This window comes from Cricetulus griseus, chromosome 4 (genome assembly GCF_003668045.3).
Source record: "Cricetulus griseus strain 17A/GY chromosome 4, alternate assembly CriGri-PICRH-1.0, whole genome shotgun sequence".
NCBI lineage: Eukaryota > Metazoa > Chordata > Mammalia > Rodentia > Cricetidae > Cricetulus > Cricetulus griseus.
In genome coordinates, this window is record NC_048597.1 from 204,636,789 (window position 1) to 204,649,095 (window position 12,307).

General features: G+C 37.9%; 1 protein-coding gene and 1 non-coding gene across 4 annotated transcripts in view; one reads left to right on the top strand and one right to left on the bottom strand.

Annotated features, from left to right (window-relative positions):
• Xrn1 (5'-3' exoribonuclease 1) overlaps positions 1-12,307 on the top strand; it is a 110,703-nt gene that overhangs the window by 41,990 nt on the left and 56,406 nt on the right. For all 3 annotated transcript variants that reach the window (XM_027410925.2, XM_027410923.2, XM_027410924.2), the window contains exons 15-19: positions 245-364; positions 2,259-2,428; positions 6,013-6,133; positions 6,225-6,323; positions 10,270-10,373. In XM_027410925.2, the coding sequence (XP_027266726.1) occupies positions 245-364; positions 2,259-2,428; positions 6,013-6,133; positions 6,225-6,323; positions 10,270-10,373 (614 nt within the window). The remainder of the gene's footprint in view (positions 1-244; positions 365-2,258; positions 2,429-6,012; positions 6,134-6,224; positions 6,324-10,269; positions 10,374-12,307) is intronic.
• Positions 12,196-12,267, bottom strand: Trnam-cau. Its single transcript has one exon. It is a non-coding gene; the product is annotated as a tRNA-Met (tRNA).

Sequence of the window (12,307 nt, forward strand, 5' to 3'; positions counted from 1 at the left end):
CTGACACAGGCTTGTAATCCCAACACTGGGGAGGCTGAGACCAGGTGGTGTTAATTTCATGACCAGGGAGAAGCTGTCTGAGGGGGAAAAAACAGGAAAACAAAAAGGTTTTATTTATTTAGGAACTATAATGTACCGAATACATTGTTACAGCCTAGTAAGGTAAGGAAGAGTTCCAAGTATGTTAATGAAAGTTATATTAATAGTGTCTCTAGTATCTGTTTTTCTGTTTATATTTTCACAGCATTTGATGACCAGCGAAGACTCACCAATTATAGAATATTATCCACCTGATTTTAAAACTGATCTAAATGGGAAACAACAGGAATGGGAAGCTGTGGTATTAATACCCTTTATTGATGAGGTCAGTATATGAAATGATAACATATAAATACATAATCTTTTTATGTGTGCATGTGTGTTTGTAAGCCCAAGATAATTGTCGGTGTCATTCTTCAGACACCATCCACTTGTCTACTAGGGAACCTATCTGTTTCCATCTACCCAACACTTAGATTGCAAGTGTACACCACCATGCCCAGCTTTTTACAAGGGCAAGCTAGGAATCAAACCCAGATCTTGATGTTTTTGTATGTAATCACTTTGCCTACTGAGCCATCTTCCCAGTCCCTAGCATTTGTTATTTTAATGATTGTCGTTCTAATTGGGGTGAGATAGAGTTCTTTTAATTTGTATTTTCCTAATGGCTAAGAATGCTGAGCAATTTTTCATATCAGCTTTGTATTTATTCTTTTGAGAACTGTCTGGTTCATTTGTCTACTTACTCATTAAATGATTTTCTTCTATTTAATTGTTGAGGGCCACTATTGGTTCTAGATGTTAATCCCCTATCAGAAGAATAGCTAGCAAAGCTTTTCTTCTGCTTTATAGGAAATCTCTTTACTTTGTAGATTGTTTACTATACTATTAGAAATTTCTTCACTCAATCTCTTTGAATTCCTGGGACTATATCATGTATTTCTTGGGGTCCTTTCAGAAAGTTCTTGTCACCTACTGTCTAGGGATATGCCTTATTCTTTTGTTTCTAAAGCCTTGAAGTATGTTATTTGAAGATTCATTTGAGACCACCACGGCCTGGCCCCTTTCCTACTTTTCTTTCATCTGACCTCCACACATATGCTACGGCATCCAAATACATGTGTACACACACACACACACACACACACACACACACACACACACACACACACACACACACACACGTTTAACTTTTTAAAACAAAAATGGGACTGGAGAGATGGCTTAGCAGTGAAGAGCACTGATTGCTCTTCCAAGAAACCTCGGTTTGGTCCCAGCACCCACATGACTGCTCGAAACCATCTGTAACTCAAGTTTCAGTGGATCTGATGCCTTCATCTAGCCTCCATAGGCAATAGGCACATACATAGTTCATAAACTTATATACAGGCAGAACACCATACACATAAAATAAGTAAGTTAAAAATAAATAAAATAAAGCAGTTATATGGTGGAGAGCAATAGAAGACACACTGGGTGTTAACCTCTCACACAGGCAAACCTACCTGCATGTTAGCACACCAGTCAATAAATCAGTGAATAAGTAAAAATTAAGTGTGTCTTATGGTTAGACATTCATTTCTTTCTCTAGAATTGGAAAATACTCTGGTATAATTTTGTTGAATAGTTGGTCTGTGCTTTTAATTTTTAGTTTTTTATTCCTTGGGTTCTTTGTTTGGTACTTTGGTCTCCTGATTGCACCATGTGCTGGTTGTACTTCTTTTCACTACATAACCTGCCCTCATGTTCTCCTCTCTTTCTCTCTTTGGATTCAAGTCTACTTACATTGAGTCTTCTCCCCTATACTGAGGCAGCTTCAAGATTCCCTTCTGACTCCCTACTTTTTCTCTCTGGACCTTTTTTGTTGTCTTGTATTTAAGTCAGGCTGTACTTGAGAATGACACTGAACTCTCGATCTGCTTTCATTTTATTTTCTCTGTGTGCACACGCACACACAGCCATGTGTGTTCATGCAGTCATTCATGACATGTTGCACAGACAGAGGTTAGGGGACAACCTGAGAAAGTTGATTATCTCCCTCCATCACGTGTGTCCCAGGGATTGAACTCAGGTCATCAGACAGCAACAAGTGCCCTTACCTGCTGGGCCACCCCATCAGCCCAAGATTTTATTTTTTAAGAGCCTGGTGTTATACAAAGGGGAAAATACTTTGAGATTACAGGATTGTTTTTTAAATATTTTACTATTCTTTACATCAGAAGCGATTGTTGGAAGCCATGGAAACATGTAATCACTCCCTCAAAAAGGAAGAAAGGAAAAGAAACCAACACAGTGAATGTCTAATGTGCTGGTATGATAAAGACACAGAGTTCACCTACTCCTCTCCATGGCCAGAAAAGTTCCCTGCCATAGAACGATGCTGTACAAGGTAATGTTATTCTGCAGTTTTTCCAATAAAAAAAGAATTCCCATGCATACACACACACACACACATACACACACACACACACACAGGCTTGAATATCTATGAAGAGTTAATATCTTGTGACAATTAGTATCCAGTAAGCTGCAGATAGTGGTTCAAGCATATAGTCCCAGCTACTTAGGAGGCTGGGGTGGAAGGATCTTGTTTGAGCCCAGGTTTCAAGACCAGCAACATAATAAATCCTGGTCCCAAAACAAAATTAATAATTAATGATCGACTCCCAGCTTGCTGAGCTTCCCCATGGATCATGTCATTGTCTACTTTGAGCAGGTGCTAATTCTCTTTCCTTCTACTGCAGTTTTGTGAGTTTTTTCTGTCTAGTATATCTCTGTACTTTATGTCTAGATAATTTCTGTTTTAAATTTTTATGATTTTTTATTTTCAGTTTGTCCAAGTCTCTATTCCCAGCATTATTTGATAAGCTATAACTTAACCTCTTACAGCCATTAACTAACTACTCAGCTAGAGATAAAAAAGAGAGAGAGAGAGAGAACCCCTATTTTCCTACCTTAAATCTGTCTTTTCATTCTCTTATTATAATGCCATCCCTGTTTTTTTTCTCTTCTCTTGCCTTCCTGAAAATCATGTATGTAAATGGCAACTGAGTGAACAGTTCTCAGTTGTGGTTATTCTTTTTTGTAAAAATACAAAGAAAAATAAAATAGACTGTGAAATGTTAATCTTTTCTTAGAACATGAAGTATAGATTTATATTATGCTTTATATTCATCTTTGTGTTTGATGATTATAGACGAGAGGTTGACATCTCTCTCAATCATTCTGTACCTTAAAAAAAAAAAATGAAATTGGTTCTCCACTGAACCTGGATCTCACTGGCCAGCAAGTGCAGGGGTCCTCCTGTCTCTGCCTCCCCAGCACTGGAATTGCAGAAGCATGCTGCCACAACCACCTTTTTAAATGGATGCTGGGGATTGCCCAAGTCCTTAAGCCTGGAAGATAAGCAATTTACTACCTGAGCTATCTCCTTTCTCCTCAGTTTTTTTTTTTGTTTGTTTTTTGTTTTGTTTCTTTTGTTTAGAGACAGAATTTCTCTGTGGAGCCTTGGCTGTCCTAGAACTCACTTTGTAGACCAGGCTAGCCTCACACTCACAGAACTCCACCTGTCTCTGCCTCCCGAGTGCTGGGATTAAAGGCGTGTGCCACCACTGACAAGCCCCTCAATTTTTAAAAAATAAATTGTATGTAGCTTGTTTTAAATTAGTGGATAAAAACCTTTACTTAGTAATCTACAGACCTAATTGTACCTAGACTAGATAACAATGGAGAAGGTAGATTGCTCTGAATTTTTGTTGTTTTTGTTTGCTTTATTTTACGGTTTCTTTGTTTGGCATATTTTAGAATTTTTGTTTTGTTTTACATTTGTGTGTCTGTGTCTGCCTGCCTCCCTCCCCCATCCTTTGTGTGTGTGTGTGTGTGTGTGTGTGTGTTGTGTGTGTGTGAGAGAGAGAGAGAGAGAGAGAGAGAGAGAGAGAGAGAGAGAGAGAGAGAGAAGAGGTGTGCTATGAGTATATGGAGATCAGAGGACAACTTTTGGGAGTCAATTCTTTCTTTTATCATATGGGCCCTAGGGATTAAACTCAAGATGTCAAGCTTGGCAGCAAGTGCCTTTACCTTTGTCTTTCAGCCCTGATTTGGTTTTTGTTTGGTTTGTTTGTAAAAGACAGAAAGGCCCTGTGTTGTAAAATATTAGTTGAAGATGTGTTACATTCATTTATGCTTAATCATTATGTTTAATGATGCAAAGATGTGTTGCATTCTTTTTGTTTGTTTGTTTGATTGATTGATTTTTCGAGATAGGGTTTTTCTGTATTGCTTTGGAGTTTGTCCTGGAACTCGATCTGTAGACCAGGCTGGCTTCAAACTCACAAGTGCTGGTATTAAAGATGTGCGCCACCAATGCCTGGTGTGTTGCATTCTTTTATGTTGCATTTGTTTAACTCTGTAAAGCTGTGTTACTTTGCCTGTCTAAAACACCTCATTGGTCTAATAAAGAGATGAAGACCCAATAGCTAGGCAGGAGAGAGGAATGGGTGGGGCTGCCAGGCAGGGAGAATAAATCGGAGAAGAAGATCAAAGAATGAAAAGGAGAAGTAAAGGAGGACATCAGGGACCAGCCACCCAACTACACAGCAAGCCACAGAGCAAGAAGGAAAGAAAGATGTATAGAATATAGAAAGATAAAAGCCCAGAGACAAAAGGTCAATGGGATAATTTAAGTTAGGAAAAGCTGGCTAAAAATAATCCAAGCTAAGGCTGGCATTCATAAGAAAGAAGAAACTTCCATGTGATTTATTTGGGAGCTGGGTGACAGGCCCCTCAAAGAGCCAAACAGTAATAAACACCAACTACAGCCTTTGTACACAGACGAGCACTAGACAAGCCAGCAAAGTTCAACACACAGCTTTCCTCAATGGAATGACGTGCACAGCTGCTCTTCCTAGGATGATGTAGTTTTGTAACCTGGTGATCCTTTACTGTCTGATGAGACAGGCTCTGCCTATATCTCCCAGAATCTATGTTTTTACTTACTAAAGACCTTTCCCCCTAAATCTTGAGCATTGTTTTTAGATCATAAACTCATTTTTAGGAGTGATGCACTTGTGTTTTAAAATAGTTTAAAATGTTAAATAGTTTTAACATAGTGACTTATGTTATCTTAGGTCCAGACCAATCCTGATTCCCACAGGCGTTATGTTTACCTCAGTCAAGCTCCCTAGACCCTAAATCTTGGGGATTCTGTCTGAGTCAATAGTACCCATGCTTGTGAAAGAATCCAGATATACTTTATAAAGAATCCCAGTGTAGGCAGGTCTTAAATTTTTGTGTACTTGGGGCTGAGTTAATTGTTACCCAAATGCTCTTTTCCAAATTGTTCTGTGCTTAAATAGAATTAAAGTAAAATTATCTGTTCCAGCCCCGGTTACAATAAAATCAGTCTGGCCGAGTTTCATTCTTGTCTTTGAGGACCAATTTTCCTTGCCTGCTGTAAAGCCTACAGGGGAATCACCACAGTTTTTTTGTTTTGTTTTGTTTTGTTTTGTTTTGTTTTGTTTTTCCTGTGAGGCAGAATTTCATTACATAGCCGAGAATAGCTTTGAGCTCAGAGCAGTCTTCTGCCTCAACCTCCCTAGTTTGGGATTATACGTATAAACCACTATGCCTGGATTTCTTTCAAGAAATAGTTCTCTTCTGGCGTGTGTGTGTGTGTGTGTGTGTGTGTGTGTGTGTGTGTGTGTCTGTCTGTCTGTCTGTCTGTCTGTCTGTCTGTCTAGGTCTCACTATCTTGCTTATGCTGCCTTAGAAGTCATTATGTAATTGAGGATGGCCTTGAACTTGGATTCTCCTGCCTTTGCTTCTCAAGTGCTATAATTACAGACATATGCCACAATACACATCCCCCCTTTCTAAAGCAACAATGATTCTTGTGAAATAGTCAGAAGAAAGCTGAAAGTTGTAATTACTTATAATGTTTGAATTTTAAATTAAATACCTTGTTTTATTTTCTAGGTACAAAATAATATCATTAGATGCTTGGCGTGTAGACATAAACAAGAACAGAATAACCAAGGTTGACCAGAAGGCATTATATTTCTGTGGATTCCCTACTTTGAAACACATCAAACATAAAGTCAGTGGCTATTTAATTCAGATTTTTTTCACTTTATTAAAAGTGAAGTGATCATAAAGAATTAAACCAAGTTCTTTGAATTCTTTTAAAGTTTTTTTTGAAGAAAAGTGGTGTTCAAGTATTCCAGCAGAGTAGTCGTGGTGAGAACATGATGTTGGAAATCTCAGTGAACACAGAACCAGATGAACTTGTAAGTACTTTATTTGTTTGTTTGTTCATTTACGGAATATTTGTGATGCATAAAACTACTTACACCTGCTAAGGTATTTAACAAAGAAATTTAATGTACCATAACTCAGATTCAGCTTTAAAGATGAAGCACAGAAACACGAATTAGGTGGCACTAAGAGCCTGTATAACTAGCACTGCTGGCCAGTGACTGGGGGCACATGTAGATGAACAGAGGCTTGAGCTAGGTGCTGAGAGACATTAGGACAGGAAAAGAAAGGCACTCTCCATCAACTTCAAAATAAGTAGTTGGGATGCATTGTCTTACTTTTTTTTTAACCTTTGTGTTTGAAATATTTCTTAATGCTTTTTTCTCTCTGAACAATTGTGATATATTTGAGGGGAAGGAATAGATAAAATTGACTGAAGCAGAGGACTTGTGAGTAATGACAGATCAGGCTAGAAGATAAACTGAGGCAGATTATGGGGGATCTTGAATACCAGGCTAAGGAGTTTGGATTTTTCCTTCCTATGACTGTTATTTTGAAATTGGTGTCTTCATAAGAATTAATCCATCAGCAATATTCTAAACCAAATTGAAAAAGAAAAAAACAGTAAAACCAAGTTCAGAGTTTGTAGTCTTAAATGATAAGGATATGAACAAAGTGGCAATAGATCTTTAAGGAAATAGTAACTAACTGAGCTGTCCAGGCTAATGGACTAGTTAATAGTACTTTGATGGACAAGAAAAGTTAAAATAGGAAAGTTGTTGATTTGGGAGATTAACCATGATGAAATCTTAAGGTGGTTGTTATGTTACTAAAATATTTAACTAAAGCTATCCCGGTAACCTGTCTTAGCTAGTGTTTCACAAAGATAGAAACTCTAATACCCTCAACGGTTCATTTTAAATAACAATTTGTATTGTATACAGTAAACCTACTGTGCATTTAGGATATACAAGTATTGTACTGTCTTAGAAAAACTGAGAAAATAGTTATTACTTTATGTACTGTGGTTCAAGTAAAAAATCTCCATTTAAAAAGCTGCTGGTAAGCTGAGCATTGGTGGCACATGCCTTTAATCCTAACACTGAACAGGCAGAGGCAGGTGGATATCTGTGAGTTCAAGGCCAGCCTGGTCTACAGAGTGAGTTCTGGGGGGGGGGGGGGGATGAGGGGGATGCTGCTGGTATACAGTTAAATTCCTCAAGCTAAAGGTTGGAGACGGATATTGTTACTGTAAGTTCCCAGCAAGAACTGATGGCTGAGGTCTTGAGATTTATTTCCCTAAACAAAGTTACACTGGATGGTCATGGTCTCAATATTAAGGAGATTTCCACAATTAGGGCTAGAGAGATAAATTAAAAGGTCACTCTTGACAGAAAGACCTGGATTTGCTTCCCAGCTTCCACAACAGTCCAATACCAGGGTATCTAATGTCATCTTCTAGCTTCTGTTGGTACCAGGAATGCTTGTGATGTACATACATACATACATACATACATACATACATACATACATACATGTAAAAAAAATCACTCATACACATAAATAAATCTTTTTTTGAAAAATAAAAGGAAAACAAGAAATATCCACCATTATAAAGGCCACGAAAGGAGCCATTAAAGTGACATTGAGGACTCAGAAGTAAAAAAGAATGATTCCCAAGTTAGTGTCACAACTTGTGATATTTAAGTGGTAGCACAAAGACTTGAAGCAAAAATTTTATGTTGCAAAACTTGGAAGGAAAGTAAAAACTGAAACAAAGGGGTAAACTAAACTAAAAGGCTTCTCTTCTAGAAATGAAAGGACCAGACCAAACCCTTACTCAACCCCTGCTTTGGCAGCCATGACAGACTACAGAAAAGACATGTAGGTCTCTGACACAAGGAAACTCCAGATCCTCTGGCCTCCTGGAGCCTAGGGCCAAACACAAAGGAACTCCAAACCCTCCTAGTCTCCTAGACACTTAGATCCTGGGGACTGTTTGACTGCAAAAGAAACTCCCCTGTAGTCTCCAGGAAATTCAATTCTGAAAAATATTGGCACAATAGGCCACCTGCAAGCCATAGAAAACACAGAATGTCCCCTCCCAGCACTAACCTATAAGAAAAATGGGTACACAGGTATTACATACCAAAAACATGACTTTGAAAAATTTCTTGATTGTTCCCAAATGTCAACCAATCAGAAATCAATCCATACCTACTGATGTAATCTTATAACTTTTGACTTTAAAACCTAGCAGTAGACAGGGAACTTCACCCCCTCTGGAGGCTGCTGCATCAGCTTGCTAGACAGGGTCCCTCCCTCAGTAGAATAGAACAATCAATAGACCTATGCATTTGCATCAGTGGTCCATCTCCCTGGTCTCTTTGGGGATCCTTGTGACTTGGACACAACAGTTGTCAGGCTTTGTAATAGAAAAGGTTGTATATAATAGCAAGACTGCACATGACATAATAGTGGATTTCAGCTAAAGCTTCAGAAAGAATCTGGTAAAGGAAGGGTTTTGTTTGTTTGTTTGTTTGTTTCCAAAACAACTGAACGTGGGGTTGAGAATAATGAATATAAACAAATATTCAGAAAGAATAATTAATGAGCCCAGTTCTAATGTTGAAATTTGCATTTATTTATTTATTTGTTTGTTTATTTATTTATTTATTTATTTATTGAGACAGAGTTTCTCAGTAGCTATGGATCTAGTCCTGGAACTCATCTGTAGACCAGGCTGACCTCAAATTCACAGAGATCCATCTGCCTCTGCCTCCCAAGTGCTGGGACTAAAGGCATGTGCCACCACTGCCCAGCAAGAATTGTTTTTCTGTAGTTTTTTATGTTCACTTTAAGAAAAGTCTGATTACCAGAGTAATATTCCCCCAGAAAAGCCTAAAAAAATAGTCATCTCTTATTGCTCAAAATTTATATATGTATACATTTTCTGAGGCGGATTCTAATGTATCTCAGCCTGGTCTCAAGATTCCCTAAGTAAGTAAAGGCAACCTTGAATTCCTGATCCTCTTGCCTCTGTTTCCCAAGTGGTAGGACAGAGGGCATATACCACTACACACTGTTAGGAAGTTCTGGAGATTGAACTCAGGGCTCTGTGAATGCTAAGCAAGCCATCCACCAGCTCAACTGGGAATGTAGCTCTAGTATTAGAGTGCCTGTCTAGTGTGCACAAAGCCCAGGTTAGATCCCCAGAACCATGTTAAACTGGGCATTGTTACAGGGGCACATTTGTAGCCCAACACTTGGTAAGTGGAAGCAGGAAGTTCAAGGTAATCCTTGGCTACATAGCAAGTTTCAGGCCAGCCTAGGCTACATGAGACCTTTCTTATCTCAAAACAAACATCAAACAAAAAAATGGTTGAATATAATTCAAAAGATAAATAAGATTTATATTTATATATCAGTTTCTACTACAAAGTTGTTATCTAACCTAAATATGTAAGTTGAAAAAATCTTCTTTTAAAGCTAGGATTCTTTTTACTTAAAATACTCCCTTGTGAAGAACAGTCTATTATTTTACTTTATCCTCAACATTGGAAGGAAGACATTATCCTCTTTCTTCATAAAGGAAAACATAATTTGGTCAGATTCTAAAAGGGGTAAAATGAAAATTTGGAACTGTGTCCCTTGGCTTTAAATGTAATATTCTTTCTTGCTAACATGCCACAAGTGAAATGAAGTACTTCTTTTCTTTATGAGATTTTCTTTCGGAGAAAATGAAACTTAAGGAGAGAACACCACTGTTCTTTTCAGTTTTCTTTGTTATTAAAGTGGTAAGAAAGATAAAGATGCATCTAGAGTAAAACCAGAACATGGTGGAGGGAAGTTTGTAACCCACTGCTCCACCTCATTCACTTTGCAAATTAAAACTGAAATGCAATTGGAGGATTTTCCTCTGAAAATTGTTCTCTTGGATCTAAACTGTGAATAAAATTTTCTGTTTTTGCTTTTAAGAGTATAGAAAACATAGCATCATCAGTCCTTGGAAAGTCGGTCTTTGTTAACTGGCCCCATCTGGAAGAAGCTAGAGTTGTGGCAGTATCAGATGGTGAAACTAAGTAAGATATTGTTTATGCTTTCTCTAACATATTTGCTTTGCTATTTGATAACTTACATTTATTTTTGAGTGATAAAATTCTTGTAAGAACATTTACACTCTAGTGCAAAACTATTCTCACACCACTTGAAAGTCAACCACTGTTGACAGTTTATTATATACACCCCTGGGGATATTGTAGATACATTATATTGTGTTAGTTCCTTTTATTCTTAATAGCTTGGAAGTTTTATCACCCAATTCTTTTCTGAGTGATAACCATTGTATTATTTAACAAATATATTTTTCTTTCTGATAAGAATTAACAACATACATAACCTTAACTTTTTCATATTCTTCCCAGATATTTCAATAATACACTGGTTTAGGTTTTGTTTTGTTTTTGGTTTTGGTTTTTTTTGTGTGTATGTGTGTTTTTTTTGTGTGTATGTATGTGATGGATGAGTGTGAGTGTGGACATGCAGTAGAAGTCAGAGGACAATGTTTAGAAGTCTGTTCTCCAGAAAAATAATTGAAATGCTGAGAAAGAGATGGTTATGTAAATGAATTCCTTGCTATTCACTTCTACAGGAACAGATGCATTCATAAATACAGTCTTAATAAACCAGGGAAGACCTAGGTACGACATGTCAAACACATTGGATCCTGTGATGTTAGATATAGTTATGTCTCCTTTACCTGTAAAAGAGCAGCATGTTAAAATGTGCACACCAATTCTATATTTTATTAGTAATCTTCATAAGAAAAACACTAGATACTTTTTGTTGGTTAGTTTTTAGAAAATTTTTGTTTCTTTTCTTTCTTTCTTTCTTTTTTTTTCGGGGGGGGGGTGGCGTTCAAGACAGGGTTTCTCTGTATTGTTTTGGATCCTGTCCTGGCACTCACTCTGTAGACCAGGCTGACCTTAAACTCAGAGATCCACCTGCCTCTGCCTCTGCCTCTCAAGTGCTGGTATTAAAGGTGTGCGCCACCAACGCCTGGCTGGTGAAAACTGGTATTGTTAGAGCAAGAGTCTTATTGAATTTGGATTTCCCTTGAGTTAGTATTTAAAGTCTTAACATTTATTTAGTAATTACCTTTTTTTATTAAACCATTTTTAATAAGGTTAGAAAAAAGAAGTCTATTCTCTCCTTCTACCATAAATTCTGGGGATTGTCAGGTGTGTGCAGTAATTGCTTCTACCTTCTAAAGTAGATAATACAGTAATTTTTAAAACAAATAAATAAGACAGGATGTTACTGTGTGGCCCTGGCTTGTCTGGAACGTACTTTATTAACAAGGCTTACCTCAGACTCGCACACATCTTCTTGACTCTACCCCTGAGAGTGGAGGATATGTGAGTAAGCCACTATATCTATGCTTGTCCTTTTATTGGGGGGGGTCATTTATTTTATGTATGCACACAGGTGTTTTGCCTGCATATATGTCTGTGTATTGTGTGTATGAGTGTTGCCTGCAGAGACTAGAAGTGGGTATTGGACTGAAGTTATAAATGGTTGCTAGTTGTCATGTGGGTGCTGGAAATTGAGCCATCTTTCCAGCTCTCCCTGTCTTATATTTTTAAGATTAACTGTAGGGGACAGTGTAAGCCACACCTGCTAGAAGCTGGCTACAGGTGTGCCCAACCACACCTGTCAGGGCATGGTTAAGGTAAGGTCAGGATGACGCATGATAGGGTTTTAAGGGGCTGCAAGGCACATGGAAGCCCCTTCGCTCTGGCCTCCCTGCCTTGCTGCCCCTGGCACACTCTGGCTTGCGTTTGGCTGGTATTTTTCTAATAAAGGATATCCTTATAGTAAGCTCCTTTTATTTCTCAATATCTGTGCCCAACATGGGGCATGAACCCATGACCCTGAGATTATGAGTCTCATGCTCTACCGACTGAGCTAGCCGGCTTACACTGTCCCCTACAATTAACTTTTTGCCCTTTTAATT